The sequence below is a fragment of the Ursus arctos genome, unplaced genomic scaffold (genome assembly GCF_023065955.2).
Source record: "Ursus arctos isolate Adak ecotype North America unplaced genomic scaffold, UrsArc2.0 scaffold_9, whole genome shotgun sequence".
Lineage (NCBI taxonomy): Eukaryota > Metazoa > Chordata > Mammalia > Carnivora > Ursidae > Ursus > Ursus arctos.
In genome coordinates this window covers 54,177,556-54,200,689 of record NW_026623111.1, presented here as the reverse complement: position 1 = coordinate 54,200,689, position 23,134 = coordinate 54,177,556, and the positions used below count along the sequence as shown (strand labels likewise).

The 23,134-nt window shown below is 38.6% G+C and overlaps 1 protein-coding gene across 10 annotated transcripts in view; it reads right to left on the bottom strand.

Annotated features, from left to right (window-relative positions):
* The window catches only part of RUFY3 (RUN and FYVE domain containing 3), a 75,196-nt gene that overhangs the window by 46,669 nt on the left and 5,393 nt on the right, over positions 1 to 23,134 (bottom strand). The window contains exon 1 of one of the 10 annotated variants that reach the window (XR_007187918.2): positions 14,432 to 15,461. The exons of 4 other annotated variants lie outside the window; for them this stretch is intronic. Coding sequence is in view for 3 of the 6 variants with exons in the window: in XM_026510014.4 (XP_026365799.2) it covers positions 14,432 to 14,609 (178 nt within the window). In the remaining 3 variants the exon portion in view is untranslated. Of the gene's footprint in view, positions 1 to 6,043; positions 9,121 to 14,431; positions 18,559 to 23,134 lie in introns of those variants that run through there. 5 more of the 10 variants (XM_026510014.4, XM_026510019.4, XM_026510017.4 and 2 more) reach the window with 5 other exon arrangements.

Below are 23,134 nucleotides of genomic sequence, written 5' to 3'. Positions count from 1 at the left end.
GCCCCCCGGTTCCACTCCCAACAGCCAAATGACCTTGTCCCCTACTTGTCTCTTTCTCCTCAGTTTCCTCGTTCTATAAAAAAGGGAAAAGAACAGTACCTATCTTACAGCACTGCTATGAGGATAAAAGAGTAATGGGCCCAAATCTTTCCTGTTGTTATTTTCTGGCCAAATATATTTTGCAATTCAGATTATTTTTTTAATTTTAGAAAGGTAAAATGGTGAATACGGAGGCCAAATAACATGCAGAACTAGCAGGATCTAGGGCAGTACTTTATAATCAAACACATTAATATTTCTGTGGAAGTAAATGAATACTCAAGTTAAATAGGATAAATAAAGACTATAAATAGCCTCAGATAAATTCAGGTCATGTTTTACCACCAAATGAGTTCAGGTAAATTTATGAAAAATGCTCTTGGTTTTCAGAGATGTTTTTGGATTCTGCCAATTGTGGATATGCATGTGTAAAGCACTAAGATAGTATTTCATACAGAAAAAGCACAGTATCAGTGTTAGTTACTACTATTTTATAGTAAATTAGGGTTAAAATACATTATATATATATATTTCCATATATCGTCTTCAAATATAATTTCCTGACACTATGCTACAGATTTACATTACATAGCATTATAGATTTACAAGAACGTACTCTTCACCATCATATGAGTTTACTCTAAAGACTTGCTATGTTGACCTTGTGAAAGTCAGTAAGTGAAAATTCCTATTTTATCCTACATTTTCTTTACCTAGAAACTGTATTTGTCACCTAATAAAATAAAAGTCTACCCAATTACTAAAGCAAAATATAAAGGTCCTCTGAGACTTGTACACAGAACAGAAGGGCCCTGGAAAGTGAATTTCTAGGCAGGAAGGGGTGGTGAGTACAATGGGTCTCTCTGACTTTCACCTTGCCATGTCCCATCTACCGCAGTTTCCCAGTCTGTTCCAATCAGATGTATCTTCTGTTATGCTTTTAAAACAAATTTAAAGTTATGAGTGGCAGAGTGATGGAATCAATTAACCCCTCTCCCCTGAAAGATAAAAAAGGTGTGTTTTCTCCTTCTAAAGTTGTTCTCCACTGACTGTGGCATGCTCAGTGTTTTATTGCAATAAAGAATGGATACTGTGATGTTCTTTTATAATCTTCTCAAAGAAGGATTTATGAAATATTTTAAAAAATTATGCCCTCTGGAATATGTTCAAATTATTAAAACAACAACAATGGAAGTATCTAATACATGAATCGAAGATGGTAGTACCATGGACAATTCTTTTCTTTTGCCCAGAACATTTAATTTTTTTAGGGATAATACTTTGTTGCTTTTGAGCATGTTTTGCCTGATCTAAAAATCTATGTTAACTTTGTGTCATATAATACATATTCACAAATTTCAGAGAGCAATAATCTAAAGGTTTGCTAGTTGATACAGAAGAGAGGCCTGCATTAAAATTTTCCTATAGATAGTGCGTAATTCAGAGCTGTACCAACAGAACTATATCAGATGTGCACTGTAAATGTGAAATAGTAAAGGGAGCTTCCAGAGTTACTCTGGCTAAACCTCACTTCCCATCCAAAACACTGACTGACAAGGAAAGGCGTTGCATAGCTTGGAAATGCCAAGTGAATTGTCACTGTGTGTGGTACCCTGTGTCTAGTAACGAAACATCAGGACCACCACTCCACTCTAGACACCTGGATTAAATGGTTATAAATGCTGCCGCTAACAGACTCATGAGATGCACATGAATGAAGACATTTTTTTTAAGTCAAAAGATAAGGGACAAGGCTGGAACTGTACAAGGGCCCCGAATTAGGAAGCATGGCTTATTGGAGGTTCAATTAACTATTTTCTTGGCTATCATTCTGTTTCAGGTCTAAGAATAGGTAAGCCAGCAGACTCATTAGGTAGTACTGTAAAATATTTGCTCAGTGGCGATGGCAGTGTGGTCTGGAGAAGGGGCTCTGGCTTTGACAGTGATACAGATTTGGGGTGGGGCCACTGTTTTCAGGAGGCCTTGGGCCCTGCGTATTTCCTCTTTTTTCTCCGGATGAAGGAATTAGCTGAAGCTCCTTCTCTCTTAAGAAATGCTTGAATGAGCTCAAAGTACCTCTCCATTATTTAGGTGTTCAGGGCTGTGAGATCTCTCTTCTCCTTGATATATCCTTTTTTCAGGAGTGTCATTACTAGGACAACCAAGTTACAGTCAAGTTTAGAGAGAAATATAACCAAGTTACACTGTCTCCTTGAGGCTAGGTGGCTCTGATTTAAAAAGTGTATTACAGTTTCTTGAGGTAAGGTCTTCCTGAAGCCCCAACTACTGATTATAAATAACTCTTTAAAAGACTGTTGTGAAAATAAAAGCTGGCTAATTTAAAGTACTTAGCATACCTTAGGTACTCAGTGTCAACTTTACCTTTACAAGAAACCAACATGTGTCCTGTATTCTCATGTGGCTAACAAGCTGGATTCTTCTAAGTATAAATGCCATAATTAAAAAAGAAGAAGAGAGTAGGATTTAAAAAAAAAAAAAAAACTTAAATATTAAACATGGGGGAGAAAACAAGTCAACATAAGCAAACCAAATGACAAGTTTAACAGCTGAGGTGCTGTTAAACTAACTAATGATACAATTAGCTTGGTAATATAAATATTAGTATAGGAACTATCAAACAAATTTTTAAAAATGCTAAGAGGTTCTGTTCCAATAAACCAGTAATTTAGGCCAAGATCTATCTTTTCCCCACAGTAGAGTAAAAACAAAAACATTGGCAAAGAAACACAAATGGTCCTGAAAAAAGTAACATTAAGTGACTGCGATCTCGTGCTTTATAATAAGAAATCTCTATTTGGTCTTCCTCCCCAGTCCCTGATTAGAGCACGAGGAGCATCTTTCGTTCTAATGAGGCGACTCTGGCTGGGCTCATGGATGCCGGCTGGTCCTCAGAAAAACCAGGCCATGATTATGAGCTTGGAATTTTCAGTCCCACTTCCCACTTCTTTAGAGAGGGGAAAGGGGCTGGAAATGGAGTCTACTGATCATGCCTACGCGAGGAAGCCTCACGAAATCCCAGTAGTATGGGGTTTGAAAGCTTTCCAGTTGGTGAACACATCTACATACCAGGAGAGGGACATGCCCCAAATCCACCGGGAAGAAGCTCCTGCATTTGGGACCCTCCCAGACCTCTCCCTATGTATCTCTTCATCTGGCTGTTCACCTGCATCCTTTTATCATATCCTTTAATAAGTAAAAGGCAAACTTATATGTTCTCTGAGTTCTGTGAACCATTCTAGCAAATCAATGAATCTAAGGGGAAAGAGGTTAGTTATGGGAGCCTCTGATTTCTCGTCAAGTTAGACAAAAGTTGTGGGTAACCTGGGGATCTACTACTTGTGATCAGTGTCTGGAGTGGGGGGCGGTTTTGTGGGACTGAGCCCTTAACCTGTGGGATCTGACACTGTCTCCAGGTACATAGAGTCAGAACTGCGTTAAACTGCAGGACACCTAGCTGGTGTCACAGAATTGCTGGACGGTAGAATCCCTCTCCCCCAACACACACACACACACACACACATTTGGTGACCAGAAGTATTAGAGGTAAAGTGAAAGCAGAAAAACCTAAGAGCAGTACAGGCTTTCTTAGTGTAGTTGTCAACACTTGAGCCATTTAATACTTAGCCTGTGTGCTGAGCAAAGGATTTTTACTAAGGGAGTTAGTACAGTTTGCACAGAAGTCACAAACAGAAAAAGCCCATAGACACCGCCCTTGAGGAGAACTAAGTAACTGTGACAGAAGGTAAAAAGGGACCGGTATCGGAGAGAGAAGAGAAGATAAAATAGATTCTTAAGTCAGGTGAGCAGCTACGAGACACTGGAAGGCTGGGGGGGAGGGGCATGGGCTGAAGGGGACGGAGGGGATGAGGAAAAGGGGGCCTCCCCACATCAGAAGACCCTTTGCCTGAACGGCAAGGAATAATCATGAGGTGTCTGATACCTCAACGGGGAAGCCTGCTGCCCACAGGACTAGACGTTATGGAATTCTCAGATGACACGTAGTACACATCCTGTGTTACGGCTCTAGGAGAAAGAAAAGAGGAATCCCAGCAGCCTCTCACCCAGAAAACAAACTCCAGCAATCACAGAAAACCATGACAGTTCTCATTGTACTTCTAACAGTAAAACTCATTCTCTTCTGCTTCGGATGTTGTCATTAGCTTAAAGAAAGAAAAACATAAAATACAACCATGCAGTTTATAGCTGCTGAATCAACTGTCCTAACAAACCAAAAACGGTTTCCTTTGGAAAGTTCAGATTTTAGTACTGCGAGAAACCACAACCAGCTGTGGTAGCGAAAGGCGAATACAAGTTGCAAAGAAGTAGCCAGTATGAAAGTTCATGGTACCATGCTGTTAAAAATGTTTGTAATGTTTATGGCAGCTTGGAAATGTGTCTAAAAAATGAAAATATCTTACGATTTGACTCAGAAACTCTACATCTAAAAAGGAAAATTGGTAAAGTATTCAAATTATACACGCAATGATGTACCCAAACTGTCAGTGGTGGCCAAATTTAGAGACAACCTAAAAGTTGTAACAAGGAAGTCAAAGAAATTATGGCATATCCAAAAAACGGAAGACATTAAATGAACTGATAAAGATTTCTGTTTACTGATGTGGAAAGATACTGCAGAGGAGAAAAGGCAGGTCACACAACACAGGAATGGTACGATTTTACATGTAAAAATCTGTCTGAGCTTGTAAGTGAACTCTGTATTAATAAAAAAGAGAACCCGATTATTAAATCTTATCTGTGGTTATCAATAGGCGCTAGAACTTCAGGTGAATTCCACTATTTTGTGTTTTATACTCTTCTGTATTCTGTAACTCTTACCGTGTGAATATATCATTTATATAACTAGAAAAATAAAGTTGTTTTCATAAAATACATTTACACATAATAATATATACATTTTCTTAAAAAAACCTCCATTATTTTCAGCACACTGACATATACAGTTTATTTGGGAATATTTAATTATAATGAAAAATAAATAATTACTTAGGGGTCATTTGTCAACAAGTCTATTTCTCTGTCCCTCCACACATGTGCTTCAAAGCTCAACAAAATCTTTGCTTGTTCTCCAGCAAAGTTCAAATATGAAAAATTGTAAGAACAATTTTTTCATATTTACTGCCCTGTATTCAAAAGCACTTTAGGGGTGCCTGGATGGCTCAGTCAGTTAAGTGCCTGCCCTCAGCTCAGGTCATGATTTCAGAGTCCTGGGATCAAGCCCTACCTCGGGCTCCCTGCTCACGGGGGCGTCTGCTGCTCCCTCTCCCTCTCCCCTGCCTTCCTGCTCTCTATCTTGCTCTCTGTACACAGGGGGGAAAATGTACTTCACAGCAGTCATAGTGGATTGGTGGGGGGGTTGGAGGAGCCATAATGGAAAACTGCCTCATACTTTCTACTACCCCCAAAAAGAGGGAACTGCCGAAAAATACAGCACAACTGAAGAGCAGAGAATACTGTGGGTACTCTCAAATGACAGCACTTGCCCTTCCCAGCAAGGTCTCACAGGTACCCAAGTCTGGGAATCCAACAACTTGAATTCCAATCTGAGCTCCATCACTGAGTAGTTGTCAAATACGGTACAGATTTCATCTGGAAAATGTTAAAAACGTCAGTGACTAGGTTACGAGAAATGACCTTCTGGAACTGGAAGCTGATAACCCAAAGAAGAGTTAAAGTAAACTCCATTAAGAAAGGCACAAATTAAAGGTTAAAGAAAAAGCTCTGTTCTAAGAAAGGTCCAGAAAGGTTCACCAATAGGGAGGAAAGACAGTAAGTCACTGTGCTTAAGGACAGTGCACCGAAGCAGACACCAGGGCAGGGGCATTAAGGAATTGGGAAGGCACTGGAACAGGAAGGAGAACTCTGATTTTACGGAGAGCACGTTACAGTCAGTTCAGAGGCATCATGGAGCTCTGCTGATACTTCTCTCCCAGATAAGAGTATATAAAAGCTGGGCAAAACTTACCTTGAAAGGGTGACTAGCCCAAGCTATTCCACGGCAGGGCAACAAGAAGGGATGAACTTTGTCCAAAGAACTTTGCCCAGTAGGCTTCTGAGATGGAATTGAAAGCTACCACCTCTACACGTTGAAAAGTTCACAAAGACTGCCTTGTGCACACGTGATCACAACTTGGAGAACATGACAATGCAGATCTGAGGCGATCCGGGCTGGGGGCAGCTAGTGTTTCCGTAATCTCACCAAGGGCAGATTAAAAAAGGAGGTGTGCCATGTCAAAAGCAAAGAACACTAACAGGATTCTGTGAAAACTAGAATCCTAACAATTCAGGTTTTCTTTTCTGAACACTTGTGAAAGAAAGAAATCAAATGCTATACCGAAAGCACGAGTCTAGACACCCTTGCACTGGAGGCAGCTTTCAGACAGCTTTGCAAACAAACCGTGCCAGTAAATAAACATGGGCCTATGACATGGGAACACTCACATGGTCTGTTAGACATATGAAAAAATTATACTGACGAGAGAATCCAAAGCAGTAGCTCTGTTTTTAGGCAATTGCTCTTTTTCACGGATATGTGAAACTGTCATGGAAAGAGTACTTAATAAATACGAGTCAGATGGATGACTGCACACCTATAGTTTACAAAAAGTTTTCCACTTTTAAAAAAATAGCATTTTTTCCTGATTATAGTATTATATCCTCTTGTAGAATATTTGTGGAAGACATAAAGAAGCATAAAGAATACCATAATAATCACCTGTCATTCCCCTATCCAGAGGGAATAACTTTTTACATTTTGGGTACATTTTGTTTTACTTACGGTGAATGTGTACCCCTTTCTTTAACACAAATTGTGACCACAGTGTATGTAGTTTGGGAGAGAGCTTTTTAAAAATCATATTCTAAACAATACCCTGCCCCACTGAATATTCTACGACACCATTTTTAGTGCCTGTTGCATAGAATTTATTGAGCCCAATTTCCTGTTTACTTGAGTTGCTTTTTAAGGTTTTGCTACTATCAATCAAAAAACTGTGCCTTGCATCAATATCTCTGATTATTTCCCCAAAGATGGATGTCTGGTATAATCACTGAAACTTAAATTTTTGAGGCTCTTGATTCACAGTGACAAAGCGATTTCCAACAAAGTAGCATCAATGCATAAATCTACCAGTAGAGCCCATGCCCCAGTCTTCCTGTACTCTCATCAGCACTGAATATTATTCATGGATATATTAGAAAACAACAATAACAAATTATTATGTTACACTAAACTTCAATTTTCTAGGTAAGATACAGTGAGTCTGGAATAGGAAATAACTGGCTAAAAAATTAAATTAAAAAAACTCAAAAAACATAAATTGTGTGTAATGGAGGGAAGGTATTTCAATAATCTTTTCTTCCACCACTGATTATTTGCTGGGATTAGGAGGTATTACGGAGTTCACCCAAAGTGTGTGGGGTAGCTACCATAAACAGTACACGGTACTCTGAGGCCTTCGGGAGGATGCAAAGAAAAGTTTTGCCTCAAAGAACTTTCTACATAATTTCATAAATGAGGAATCACACAGATTAAAATTAATCATTGGAGAATGGTTCCAAGCGCATTCAATCAAGTGGCACAGACAGTGTCCCAACGATTCAGCAGATGCCGGGTGCTGCGCATGCTAGAGAAGGCCTTGGGGAAGAAGGAGGTCAAGGGGCCTTCCGTGCCTGGATTCGATGTCAGCACGCAGAATCTCAAGAAGGAAGAGTGTAACAGCAAGAATAATCAGGGTCCTGGTGAAGTGAGAATCAACCGGCTGGCTGAAATCGTTAAGTACTGAACGGGAGTTTGAAAAAACACATCAGGTAAGTAAAATTACAAGAAGGGCATGGAAATACTTGGCCTTTCAAGACTAAGGATTCAGTGTAGTGACTATTTCAAACAATCCATAATCACGAACGTGTCTCTTACCACAAGCATCTGTTCACATCATTTTGTACATCCACTCGAGAAACATTTTAAATTTAGCACGTAAAGGTGCTCGCTGCACACACGTAACTGACCAGCCCGGTCAGCTTCAGCAATGTACCATTTCTGCTGTTTGGTAGTGTCCGTACAATCATGGAAATATTTTCCTGTACTTCATAAAAATGAGTGGAAAGAAGAAAATGAAAACAAGTGGATAAAAGCTAAGATCTCCAATTTAATTGATGGCAATCATCAAGCATATCCCAAATGACATGCTTTGGCCTCACTGACGTTCATTGGACTTAAGCTGGCCAATGCTGGGATCAACTGTGTACAAAACTGCTGGAAATATGTCACCAGAGAAGATGCCCTTTGTTACATGCAGGTGTGTCGTTGGACTTACATTCATCGAGTTTTGGTATTGGAGTGCCCCAAGGAGGCTGAACGGTGGCTGACTGCATTTGAATCCTGGCTCTACCATTTACTACATTCCCAAGAGTTAATTAGTAAAAGGGGGGTAATAATAGTACCTAGGCTCAAAGTGTTGTTGTAACGAATAAATGAGATACTACATACCTGTTACTCAGAGGAAACAGTTCTTGGCACAAAATCACTGCTCAATAAATGATAACATCTCCTCCTGCAACAACCCCATCACCCCTTTTCCAAGAGTACCCTACATGTAATAGAGAAGGCTGCCTGAAACAGGGCTCTCGTACAAGAACGAAAAGTTTAATTTCATAAAGACTTCTTAGGCAATTTTATGAAGAATGAATCAGTATAGGAAGAAAAGTGGGTTTGGAGAAAAGCTGCAAGTAGGTGTAGGAATCTAGATGTGACATAATTAGTTCCTGGTAGTTTTAGAGATGAAAATGAAAGACAAAATTAAGACTTTGTTGTGGAACACAGCACAGATATCCTCCTTTTATGCCCTAACACACGGAGCACTGTTTGCCTGTTCAGTCGTAACAGAAAACTGTAATAGCCAGATGCCTCGTGTGCGTGCAGGTTCTGCGTTAAATGCAGAAAAGATCATTTATATAGTTCTGTCAAGTGAGACTTTTGGTATGATTAACACATTCACTTACGAAAATAATTGTAGCCTTGATTCTTCATCAACTTCAGTTAGTTTCACATAAGAAACATCAAGCATTGCATACTTATAATTTTCTCAGTAAATTCATGCTTATCATCAAAAAGATAAGGGAATGTTCACATACAAATAAGTGAAAATAGAAGTCTGATCACAAATTTGCATGTTACTGGGATTCAATATTAAGAATAATGGTTGTTGTAAACTTTTTACCATGAAGAATGGCTTTTATAAATGGATGACCCCACAATTTTGTTCACTGTCAGGATTGAATAGCTCATTACTGTTTTCCCTACTTCCGATAAAGAATTTTGTTACAAGAAGTGCCCAATGGCTCTAATTTAAAAATGAAACCAGCTACAAAATAAATTTGATACTTTTTTATAAAATAGAAGAGTAATAGTTGTTTTGTTTTTCTATTAATTTCGAGAAATGACTATTATTAAGTCTTATGTAGGAGGGCTATTAAAAAAATTCACATATTATATAATTTAATATGTGCTTATTTTATTAAAGTATAGGAGTAAATGCACACATATAATACACTTATTCATTGTTAAAACACTTAAGATTTTATGGAAATGAAAAAAAATCTGCTATTTCATCACTACCTCTAACATTTTGTTCCTAACAGAGCATGTGGCTTTATTAATATTTCTGATTAAAGAGGCGAAAATTACCTGGAAAGGAAATTTGGAAAGGGGCTGAAAATATATACTGATAATCTTTCAGTTCTGGCATTTGGGTCTCTGAAAGTACTGTCTCCTTACCACCCCTACACCCCCAATACCTGTTGTCTCCACTTTATGCCCAGAAAACTCCAGTACATATTTTAGGTCTTCCCTCAAACATTACTCAAATTGGGAATCCTCCCTGGAATAAGATTTTTTGCTCTGTACCACTGTACTGCAATGACTATCATTTTACTGGCTTGAAGTACCCACACCACACCCCCCACTTGCCAATAAGTCCAGGAAATACAGAGGACTGGACTTGTTCATTGTGCTGTACCTTAGGACCTACGGTAGTGTGGGGCATAAATTATAAGTAGGATACTTAAATGTCTGTTGAATGAAGGACCAAGGGTCTGTACGGTAAAAACTGAATTTTTTAAGTATTACTTTTTTCCTTTGGAGGGTTCTAATGGACACAAAGGATTTTTCTTCCAGAAAAAAAATACACAGATATAAAATTTTATGTATAATTTTATGATCAAGGATCCCAGGTGTAGAAGATTAGACTATAGTGAATTCATGCTATGAAGTTTCTTGGTAAATTTGGCTTCCCCTGTCAAAATGCCCATTGGGACATGCACTTTTTACATGAAAACATATGCAGTTCCCCAAGTGGGATAGGGTTATACCAGGGTGCAGTGATATTAATGAGTAAAAAGTACATTAGAAAATGTCAATGGGGTTATCTCAGCACTAGACACTTATCATAGTCACTGAGTAACACTTTCCATTACATCTTTAGGGGATTTTTCCTTGATTATTTTATCTTATTGGTATTCCCTATGTCTTATCGGTAAAGTATTTCCCATTGGATGGAAAAACCTGATCACAAATCTGCACCCATAATCTGCACCCAAACTGTCCTCTGGGAAATGTGAAGGGCTATCAATTTCTTGGTCCCTAGAACTGGACTTTGCATTGAGGGACGTCCAGTAAATATTTCTGACCAACACACAGACCAAAACTCATCCTTGCATATAATGCAGCATCATTACTATACTTGCAGATGTTCCAGATAAGCTATCTCTTTATACATTACAGTAAAATGCCAGCTCTTGTAATAAATACTAAAGCAAACTGCAAGTACCAGGGACACTGTAGAGTTACGCAATAACAGCACGTATGAAGTCCGCCATCACACACAGTTCTCTACTGTAACCCGGAAATCACTGTGTCTGCCCAGTAGGTCACTTCTTCCATAGTCTGTCTCTTATTATCAAGTTTCCTAAGCCAAAAAAGTAATTTCAAAGCCTATAGCTGTCTTTGTAACCAGATGGTATATTTTATTGTATTAAATTGATCATCTGTGTGCATTATCTCTCAATGTCAGATTCCCATTCTTTAAAAGGCTAATAGGAAAATAAGTGTTGCCTGATAACTGACTTATATTTTTAACCAGTTATTTTTTTGTTTATGGAGGTCCAAGAAAGGACAATGCTAAAACATGAATTTAAGCTTACTAATACTTTAATTTGTCTGGTAAACAACTAGTTTAGACTGCTCCAAAAAATTAGTTATAAAAACAGAAATATACATTAAATTGGTAATGTATTTATGAATGTGGTACAGCTCAAACTATGGCTCCATGAATAACTATTACACACATAACTAACGTTTATACGGCGTTTTTCATTAATTATCTCACTTAATCCTCCTAACCTACAATGAGATGGTTACCGCTCCTAACTACTTGCTATTCTCCAGCTCAGCCAGCTCACCAGATACTGCAGGAAATGTCCCCCCTTCATCCCACGTCTGCCTGATGATCGCCTAGTTATGTACAGTGTCCAGCCCAGTTTCACTCATTGAACGAAGCCTTTTCTGAGCCCTCTCCTCTCCTGTGAAATCATTCCTAGGCTCCTGTCTTTAGGGGAAATCTACTTACAATCATAGATTTGTGGATTTCCTCCTGGTTTAAAAAAAAAAGTGTACTGAGGGACGCCTGGGTGGCTAAGTCGGTGAAGCGTCTGCCTTCGGCTCAGGTCATGATCCCAGGGTTCTGGGTTGGAGCCCCACATGGGGCTCCCTGCTCAGTGGGGAGCCTGCTTCTCCCTCTGCCTGCCGCTTGTGTTCTTTCTCTCTCTGACAAATAATAAAATCTTAAAAAAAAAAATAAGAAAAAAAAGTGTACTGAGAGAGAGAGAGATCACCTCCTTGAACCAATAAGCACTGAAATAACAAAATGAATGGTTCTATGTTCATGTATTTAAGGGTTAAGCTAGGCAGAAACTCTAGGTCCAGGCCTGTACTTTGGTCTGCAAAGTGAGAGATGGGAGCTCTCTTTTCAGAAAACAAAAGTTGGAAACTGCAAAGCTCCTATTGCTGAGGGCATACACAATCTATATTATCGTCTTACAAGGATATATGATGCTTTTTGCCCACTTTCTCTTGTGGGAGTCAGGATGCCTCATTGCAGGATTTGTGTGGTCAGATATCTTTCCCTCTATGAGTCAGCCAGGAAGTACAGTATGAATACGCCTGTGTGTCCAGGCACCAGGTGCTCCACTTTGCCAACAAGGTGAGATTCACATTATCACTGGCTTGGCGATAGCTAAATTATACCTAATAATAATCACTGTATTAATATTAAAGCAGACGCTTTCTGAGTCCAAATGAGTGTTCAGACATCCTGAGTTAGCCAGTAGAGCAAGGAAATAAAAGCCCTGTAAAGCACTGCCTTGTTTTCTAGATCACTAAACCTACAGATGCTTTCCTGGGCCTGGACTTTCTTTTATTATTTCCATTTCTAATCATTTGCAATTGTTGTTTCTCTTGCCTAATTTCAGGCAAAATTCCAAAATTCAATGACAGCATTTCTCTATTTTCCTCCACACCCTCCTTAGTTGGTTCTAAGGTGTTGGGAACTCCCTATTTGTCTATTTTCCTTAATCAAAGGATGTGCCACTTAGAGCTTAGGTTGCGGCCCAAGTACATTTTCCATCACAGATTGCCCCTTGAAGGATTCATACAGCACCACCTCAAATGCTCACATGAACCAAACAGTTCACTTTTGCTCACTCACAGGAATCTTGTTCAAGAAACAAATACATAGTCAAAGTACTAAAATTGTTAAAAATTATTTTTGAGACACTGATAAAAATTACTTTTGAGACACTGATATACTGGGTTTTATAATTAAGGGAATATTTCATATTGCATTACTTTCAACATGGATGAGAATATTTTTGAAAACAAAATATGCAAATTGAGGCATTCGCTGAAAGACTTCTTGGTAGCCTTCTAAAAATGTGTTTTTCTTCCCTAAAGATTCTTAAAACTTTGGAGGCTGTTTTGAACAATACTGGCATTCTATGGAATTCCAGCTGATGTCTTGTGCATGTTCTGATTCTGAGACTTAGAGCCAAAGGAAGCTGCCCATCTGACAAACCAATTGTTAAAAGATGCAAAGGGTCTTTAAAAACTACTGAAATACTGCCCTTACAGACACAACAAAATGACTTTGTGTTCTGTGATATTAATCCTCTCTAAAACTTTCTCAAGGCTAAGCCCAACTGGGAAAATAAAATTCTTTTCAGGATAAAGGGTGAGATCTGAGTCACGATAAGATTGCAATACAAGGTCAAGGGCAAGGAATCACTTTTCCCTAACCCAATCTGCTATGTAATTCACCTTATGCCCCCTCTTCTGCAGATATGCCTAAATACCAGGCAGATGTTGATAAAGAATTTCTCTTCATTTGTATTTCTGTCTTCATTATTTTAAAGCTAGAGAATAAACACTAGCTAAGAGGCCACTACATAAAAAACAAAAATATTTGCATCTATGACTCAAATTAATTCTCTTCCTTACGTCATTGAGTTAGGAGTATTATGGGGTACAAGCTGAAAACCTCTGATAATTTAGAAAAGGCTCCGGGAGAAAGTCACAAGTTAAGCGACCACGAAGGTCTCAAAGGTATTCACCATGGAAATTTCAAATGGGTCATCACAGTTACCACAAATAACTTTAAAAAGGAATGGCCAATAGATTCCATGGGTAGAGATTACCTTATTAATCATGCTTAACCTTTTCACGGCATTATCTTTTTTAAGCGTCCACATTCATTCAAATAAGTACTTAATGTAAAACTGCTTTCTCATCTATAGTCCATATTATTAAAAAAAGATAATGTGTGACCAAATATTTTCTAGATATCATAGCTTGTTTAACATTACACCCTGATGCCCCTTGGTAAAACACCGAGCGTTTCAACTATGTCATGCACAATCCTACAGTCATGCTGTCTTAACTTACTTTAGTAAGAATTACTGCAATTTCCATAATATTTTAGTACATAATCAATATTAATAGCTTCTTCATTATCAATTAGGGCCAAATGTGATAAGTGAACTCAAATGTTCTCTTTAGAGGCGTAAAGACAAAGAGCTCTAAATAGGCACCAGCATCTTTTGAAAGGATACCTCAGGGGGCAGGGAAAAAATATTTTTTCCTCCCGTAAAGTAGAGAAGGGGAACTGGGTGGTAGGTTAAGGATGAAAGGTTTTCATGGTTAACAGGTTAGCGTATGGGTTCTTTCTACCTTTCCCTGACCCTCCCAGCCTACTGTAACAATGAGGATGCTGGTTAGATACTAGTGGACAGGGTCTGACCATACCTTCATGGGTAGGCTCTGGGTCAGGTGTAAGTGAGATGTCATCCAGCTCTCGCAGGCAGAGCCATTCTCCGTCCATAGACACTCGGAATTTGCAAAGGTAGATGGTCTCCATGGCAGCCTGTGTGATCTTGTCAGTGGTGGGGGTTGGCATATCGGTTGGAGGCGTCAGAGCAGACATGATGACTCAGCTGGGACCACAACACACACACTCTCACACACACACACACTCACACACACACACACCCCAACAAAAATAAATAAAACCTCCTCACCAAAAACCCCCAAATCCAAAGCTCTGGAACAAAGCTCTCAAGAAAAGGGGTGGGGGAGATCAAAACAAAACACAAGGAAAAATGCCTTATGGTTTAAGAACCAATTGTTCAAGATAAACAATTCTATACTCTCTTTTCTCATAGACAGTTCCTACCACATAGCAAAATAAGATGATGTCTGGTCTTCTCTAGCTTCTCTCCTTTTATCTTCCCTTCCCTACCCCCTCCTTTTTCAGCTCAGCTATACGCTTTAAGTCTTCCACAGCCGATGCCACCTTAGCTGGCTTTAAAAAACTGGCCTCTGCATGAATAAGTGAAAAATCCTCCTTTGTGCAGAAAAAAAATACAAAAAAAAAAAAACCCCCCTGAAAAATAAACCAATATTTTCAATTTAGCTTAAAAAAATCCTGAACTGCAGAAATCACTTCCAGGATCTGCTCAGATGAGCCGGGATGCTGAGTTCTAATAGGATTGGTTGTGCGCAGTAAGCAGGGTGTTGACCAAAATGGCTGACTAATGAACTGAACTGAAAATCCAGGCTCATGTGACCAGCTGCTCTGAACGTAGGGCGAGCAATTCCCAGGATGCTTTATAGATGCTGCTGATGCAGGGAGAGCAATTAGGCTGCTGCTCTCATCCTGCACAACCCACTTCCAGACTGTGCTAGTCAAACTGTGATCAGACATAACACAATGCACATATCCTCATCAATTCCCTCACTTGGGGATAAAAAGGCTGGATAATAGAAAGACAATTAACACTGGGTAATGCTCCATAGCAAAGATGATAAAAGAGGCAGATTAATTTAATAAGTACATAATTCACCTCTAATCTTTTATTCTCATATACCTAGCTATTAAAATTCTTTACTCTGCTAAAGGTGGTGTTTTAAGAAAAGCTAAAGCAGATTTTCAAGTTAAAATCATACTCTTAGGCATTTATAATTTCCTTCCCCAAGGTACAATAACCTGACTTTCTAGACTGGACAGAAGTGCAAGAAAAAAACTTGATGTTAAAAAAGCAAAATCCCGGGGCGCCTGGGTGGCACAGCGGTTAAGCGTCTGCTTTCGGCTCGGGGCGTGATCCAGGCGTGATGGGATCGAGCCCCACATCAGGCTCTTCTGCTATGAGCCTGCTTCTTCCTCTCCCACTCCCCCTGCTTGTGTTCCCTCTCTTGCTGGCTGTCTCTATCTCTGTCGAATAAATAAATAAAATCTTTAAAAAAAAAAAAAAAAGCAAAATCCCTTCTAATTAATGGCAAACCCCCCCCCCCGCTTTTGATGTTGCTGTATTTACCAACTTTCTGCATAAAGTATGTATTATGTTTCTAAACAGAAACATATGTTATATTTTTAAAAGTCTCTCATCCTGGACTATCCTAAGGGCATAATATCGTATTTTCTTAAACCAACCAGCCAACTCACCCACCCACACACCTATCTACTTAGTATATTATCCAATGAGGCATTTATCCCTTGGTAGCTAAAAGCTAGGTGTTTGCTTTCTGAGCCACATAAATAACAAGGAGATAAGGCATGATGAAGATTTTCTTTGATAATGTTTTGGACAATTGAAAACAAGTGTTCTATTTAAGGATCTGGTTTTAAGGAGAAACTTATATCTTCAAGAAATATATCCTAAGGTGGTTTATTATATTCTAGGGATTTCTTATCAGAAGGATAACTTGATTTCTGAGAACTAAAAAAAAAAATTCTCCTTGAACAGTATTATAACTGTATTTTATACACAATATATATGCATGATATATTACATTTAAATATAATATTGAAATTTCATAAATGATGCATTCTAGTTTGAGATTCAGCACAAAGAAAAAATGCTAAGAACCAGACTCTGTAGATAAACAGGCATTTCCCATACTGGTAGAGGGAAAGCAAACTGGTACAATGTCAAAATGCATATATGCATATGATTATTTACAATTAAGAAGAAAATTAGCAGGTTACTAAGGAAAACAAAATATCCCAGGTTTATTTATTTCTATTTAAATCTCTTCCGCCATTATCCTACATCTGAACCCAGAGTTACTCACTCATTTACTCATTCAGTAAATATTCACTGAGAGTATTCCACATGCCAGGCAGCAATCCAGGCACTGGGCATGCAGCAGGAAGACAAGATCACCTCTTCAAAGAGGCAGAGTTTATGTATCCAAATACTGAACACAAGCCTTCATTTAACACATCACATTTAATCACAGGTTGATTCCATTCTAGCCAAACACATTTCCATCTTACACATTAAAACTTATAGGGGAATAGTTTATAGTTTTACTTTAAGCTATACAATACTTCAAAACCTCGTAAGGAGTCATTAAAACCTTTAAATTAAATTTACATTGAATAGTTTCTGGCATCACAATGCCAAAGAGCCCCACCTATCTGTACATATGACACCAAGACTGTAGGTCACTGATACATTCTTAAAATATAGAATGGTGAAAACAAAAAAGAAATCTGAATGTGTTGAGATTTCCTGGGTCCACCAATACCTGAACTGAGCCTGTCACAACCATGACAATCTTTTTACCAATCAACCAAGAAGCATTTACTAACCCTGAACTGATAGGGATTGATTACAACACACCAGCATAACAAGAACCTAGGTCAATAAGCAGAGAAACTTGGTTAATATTCCTTCCAAAGGTCCTTCTCTCCAGGTAGAAGACACTAGGAGGGAAGCCTAAAGGGAGAGAAAAACCTTCTTGCATGAGCTAGCTTTTAGTTTCCCTAATCTGCCAGTTTGAGGAGGTATTAGCAGTCATTTCAGAAAGAAGAACCTGGGTGAGTAGGAAAACCTGTATTTCCACTCTTAAGGCATACCCACTCCGCATGAACAGTTACTCATTGTTCACAAGCAATGAATTTACTATGAAATCAGACACTATTTGTAAACTAAAGACAATAATTCCAAACATTGTTTAGTACTGTTTTTACGTTTGGGTCTTTACTAGGTAAAAATAATTAGCTTAGAATTGTAAAGGTAACATTAAGTCATCAGTGAGACAAACCTTGGAAATTTTTCTCATTTGATTCTACTTGTAAATAAAGGTACAAATTTGTAAGGTAGCTGTGAGGAGGACTGAGGTATAGTCTGCGGCCCTAAAACAGAACTAACAGGCTTACGTGAAATCGAAATCCAAGGTGATGATCTGAATAATACTATGCTCTAGCGGCTTACACAGCTCAAATTTTCCACATTATAATTGATTCAAAGCAAAGGAGATTCACATGTCAAAGTCAGAAGTCACATTCCTTTTAAAGACTATTTACTCAGCTACTATTATAAGACAAAGATTGATTTGTCAAGCTCAGTGTCCCTGTCATACAATGTGGAAAATTATTACTTTAGGTAGCTCTCATTTATTGAATCACTATTTTCCTTTAGGTGCTTTATGAATACTATATCAAATCCTCACAAGAATCCTGCAAAGCAGATATTGGTAACTCCTCTTCACCTACAAAGAAACCAAAGTTGAGCCAAGTCACTGGCCCAAGATCACACAACTAGCAAGCAGCAAGCGGCCTATCTGGGATTTCAAGATCTGCCCTTTTTTTTGGGGGGGGGGGTGGCAGAGAGAGGGGGAAGGAGAGAATCCCAAGCAGGGTGTATGCTCTGGGCTGAGCCCGTCATGTCGGGCTCAGTCTCACAACCGCAAGATCATGACCTCTGCTGAAATCAAGAGTCAGATTCTTACCCAACTGTGCCCCCCAGGCGCTCCCCAAGATATGTCTTAATGTTCCCAAAACCAAAGTCCATGCTTTCTTTCATACCTTGAAATGTCAGCACACCAACCCAAGGATTAAATTTTAATTAGGGAAAATAAAACCAAAACCAAAACCAAAACCAACACAACACAGGCAACATCCCCATAAAATTTCCCAAATAAGAATTTCAACAAATTTAAGATTTGAGGAAGAGGAAATTTTTATTAGCTTTCACACTTTACAAACCATATATTCCACTTACTCTTATACATTCTGGTCAGGTTTATAATAAGTATTTTCTGAGAAACTGAGAACCCAACATGGATCTCTCCTGCTGGGTGCTAAAACCAAATTCTTCCGGATCATGGTGAAGATCATGGTAAGCTATTTACTGTACCTTCCCTCTGAGGAAAGAGCTGGAAATAACCATCTTATCAACTTCCCTCCTCATCCACTAACTTAGTTGGGCATATTAAGAACATTTGATACATTCAGTAGTGAGAAAAGATAAATGAAGGGGAGAATTATTTTCTAAAATGACTTATTCCTGAACTTCTTCAATTACCTAACTTCAAAGTATAATTTTAATTCTTAAAAAATATAACCAATATCCATGAAACCATCGCCCAACCGATGAAATGCACCAACAACTTAAATTTTGTGCTCCTTCTCTCTTCTGAATTCCTGCCTCTACTTTTGAGGCAATTACTTCTGAATTTTGTGCAAATCATTACCTTACTTTAAAAATATTATTATGAATATATTGATACCTAAGCAATATATTTAGGTTCATCTTCTTTTAACTTTATAGAAAGGGTTTCATGGTGTATGAAAGCCTTTTACTCAACACCGCATTTTTAAAGATTCATCCACATTGTCGTGGGCAGCTAGTTTATCCTTTTGGCTGCTGTATTATGAGGTAATATTCCATTGTATGTGTAAAGAATTTTCTGATCCATTTTCACGCTGGTGAGCATTTATGGCTTATTTCTAATTTTTTTATGTTTCAAATGATATTTTTTAGATACTTTTCAGAAATGGATTTCTTGTCTGTATGCCAATTCCTTTTTTTTTTTTTTAGATTTTATTTATTATTTTAGAGAGAGAGACAGAACACCAATGGGGGGAGGGGCAGAGGGAGAAGCAGGCTCCCCCACTGAGCAGTGAACTGCCAAGGACCCTTGAGATCATGACCTGAGCGGAAGGCAGCCGCTTAACCGATTGGGTCATCTAGGCGCCCCAGATATGCCAATTCTTAACAGGTTTGAAGGTTAGAGACCATTTTACTTATTTCTTTTATAGGTAGCTGTCTCCTGCTATTACCTAGTTTCTATTCTGCACATAATGATGTTTTTAAAAATTTATCAACTTGTGCAGCTAAATCAGTTTGTAAAACTCCCAAGTTCTACTTCCCAAGGATTCCTGGATCACAGTTTTACAATTTTAGAAGAAAAATCTCACCCCCACACCCCCAACATTTTACTAGTTGCTATTAGTACAGAAGGGTTTCTTTGATAAATTATCATCATGATGACATTGGGGAAAGGGCCAGGTGTTTTTGCTAAATTATACGATTTTTTTTTCCTGAGACAGAGTGCGCACGGCGGGAGGGGGGGGGGAGAGAGAGGGGAAGAGAGAGAGAGAGAGAGTCTTAATCAGACTCCTCGCCCAGAGTGAGCCTGAGGACATGGGGCTCCATCTAATGACCCTGAGGCTTAACCAACTGAGCCACACAGGCGCCCCTAAATTATAAGATTATTCAGTTGAACGATCATGATTTTTTCACATGCTCCAGGCCTCCCTTCCACTTCCCTTCCTCTTACTTCCTTCGCTCTCTCAGACAAAAATCTATATGTCCACCTCTTATGCTGAGATTTCTAGAATTTTAGGTTTATAGCATTTGAAAGACTCAGTACTACTTTGCAAATATTAACTGAGGATGATAATTAGTACTATAAAATGCTTCTACCTGGGAAGTTGAGTTATCATTATTTTGTTAGAAACAAACACCGCCAGTATTATAATGCATAATTTTCTCACTTGTGAAAATTAATAAGACTGGAACTAACTCCTGCCTTAATAACGAAAACTGATTTCATGGTCAAGTGCCACAGGCAATGATTTACAGAAGTAAAACTGCCAGCAACTTAGATGGTCTTGGGAAATTTATCCTCCTCTCATCCTAATGTACTCAGCTATAAAATAAAACTAAATAACTGGCTTCACAAAGGTCATGGGCTCCTTGAGAATGTTGCCTGTTTTGCACACTTTTATACACCTGCTTAAAATAGTATCTACCCAGTATCAGAGTCTCAATAGATACTTGGTATAGATACGTAACTCCAAAGCACTCTATATTCTTGCAATGGCGTATTTTCACCCTCCTATTTCACCTTAACCATGAAAACCCCCCAACTTCTACAAAATCAAGCCATATTTATGCTCCAACAAACAAGTTATTCTAACACACGCTTTATTCATTTGTACATAACAGATTCATTAATGTAATATGGACAGGGCACATACTATGTGTCACACAGATGGCTAATCAGTGTTGTTTACAGCCATAACTATTTTCTCTATCAAACTGGGGACTTGTGAATTTTACATTCATTTCTTCATTTATCAAGTAGGGTTTGCGGAGTAGAATGAGAAACTAGAGGGTTGCTGCTGTCTGAAAAGAAGCCTTCCATTTAGGATGGGATTCCAGTAGTGCAGGTGATGAAGGAAGCTGAGAGCACGTGGACTCTAGAGCCAGAACGCCCACAGCGAATCCTAGATCCACCACTTAGAAGATGGGTCACCTTGGCAAATTACTTGTTTCTGTGCCTGCTTCTTCAATGACAAATAGGGATGTAATATTAACTACTTCAGAGTTAAAGGAAGTTATGTAAATAAAATGCTCAGCATGGCACTTTGTACAAGGTAAGCAGTCAGTAAATACCAGCCATTATCATCACTGTAAGTGCCTGAGAATTCTTGGAGGAAAAAAAGAAAACAACCCACGCTATCACCACATGAAATTTAAGTCAGGAAGGATGAAAGCTCACGGGACTGACGCAGAGGAAAGTAAAAAGGAAATGTGAGCAAAGGGTACTCTAGGGCATCTCTCAGGCCTTGAGGAGGGAAGAAGAGCTGGGTCAGAGTTTTACCAAGCATTCATATCAGATGACCAGATCTCTTAAGTTCATAGAAAAGGCAGAGGAAACAGATGTGTATGTCTCTGGAGAGTCCCTAAACAGATTTAAAGTTAGAGGAACCACATTCTAAAAGTTAACATGCTCAAACAACTTCTGCTTTCTACATGCCTCTTGCTGTCAAGTCTGACAGTCTCTCTTCTCCTCTGTTTTACAGGGTTTCGAACTTTCCCACCTCTGCCCCACCCTCCATGCCTCTCCCTCCGACACTTCAAGTCTATTTGGTATGGAGCAACTATAGACCCAACCAGTCAGTCGCGAAGAAGGCCCTGCAAACAGGGATAACACCTTGGCCAGCAGCCCTCAACTGATGTTTTAGGAAGACCATGAACCTTTCACAATTATTCAGATGTAGCTATAGCGGCGCGGGGGGGGGGGGGGGGGGGGGCGACGGACCATACTGATACTCTCTCAAGTATGACTGCTTTTAAAACTCTAAAAGCATTTCCTTTCTCATAGTTTTAAGCCATGTTTATGATACGCTCCTGACTTCCCAAAATAAAAGTTAAACCTCATAGTTGAGCCACCTTACACTATAGGAAGAACTTTCCATGTTAATAAGGTTTAGGTGGAAATAGAACAGTTGTGATATCCTGCAAAATTCATTAAAATGGGATTCCTTGGGGCACCTAGCTGGCTCAGTCGGTAACACATGTGATTCTTGACCTTGGGGTTGTGAGTTCAAGCCCCATGTTGGGCGTAGGGCTTACTTAAAATAAATAAATAAATAAATAATAAATAAATAAAATGGGATTCTTTTATTTTTGATGGCTACATGTTACCTTTTCTACAATGATAAAGAGGCAGTATATCTTTTAGGCAACTTTCTTAATCATTTAAGAAATTTCCAAAAATATCAGACAACAAGGAAATATCATTATTTCATCCAGTTAATTCTGCTACACCCTCATCATCACCCTCCCAGACTTTTTACTATCTATAACCTACACTAGAAAAACATGTTCTCTTAGCTTCTTTGTAAGCTTCTACCTCTTTAACACAGATTTCTGTTAAAAACCAAACAAAAAGGAAAAAGATACAAGACAATAAATCAGGTGAGTGTATTTTGAGGACAATACTAGTCTTTTAGCCCAAAAAGTTGCTTTCTTTGCCAACTTTCCTCTGCTCTCTCAGCAAATTTTACTGCCTTCTACCTAAACTGATTTGAGGGAGCATACAGGGATTAAGAACATGAACTGTAGTTTCACACTACGCAGGAATATGAATCCATTCTCTGTATTTCACTTAAAAAACTGCATTATATACAAATATTGAATCATTATGTGGTACATACAGAACTAATATAATGTTTTATGTCAATTACGCCTCACAAAAAATAAACAAAACACCTCCGGAGAGAAGGCCAGAAATCTGTGCTAATAAGACACCCAGGTGATTCTGATAGGTGCTAAAATTTGAGATAAGAACTATCCTAAAACCACAGGATCTGTGTTTCCGGAATGTAAACTTCTAAATCCAAGGTTACCCTATCATAATTTTTGTATT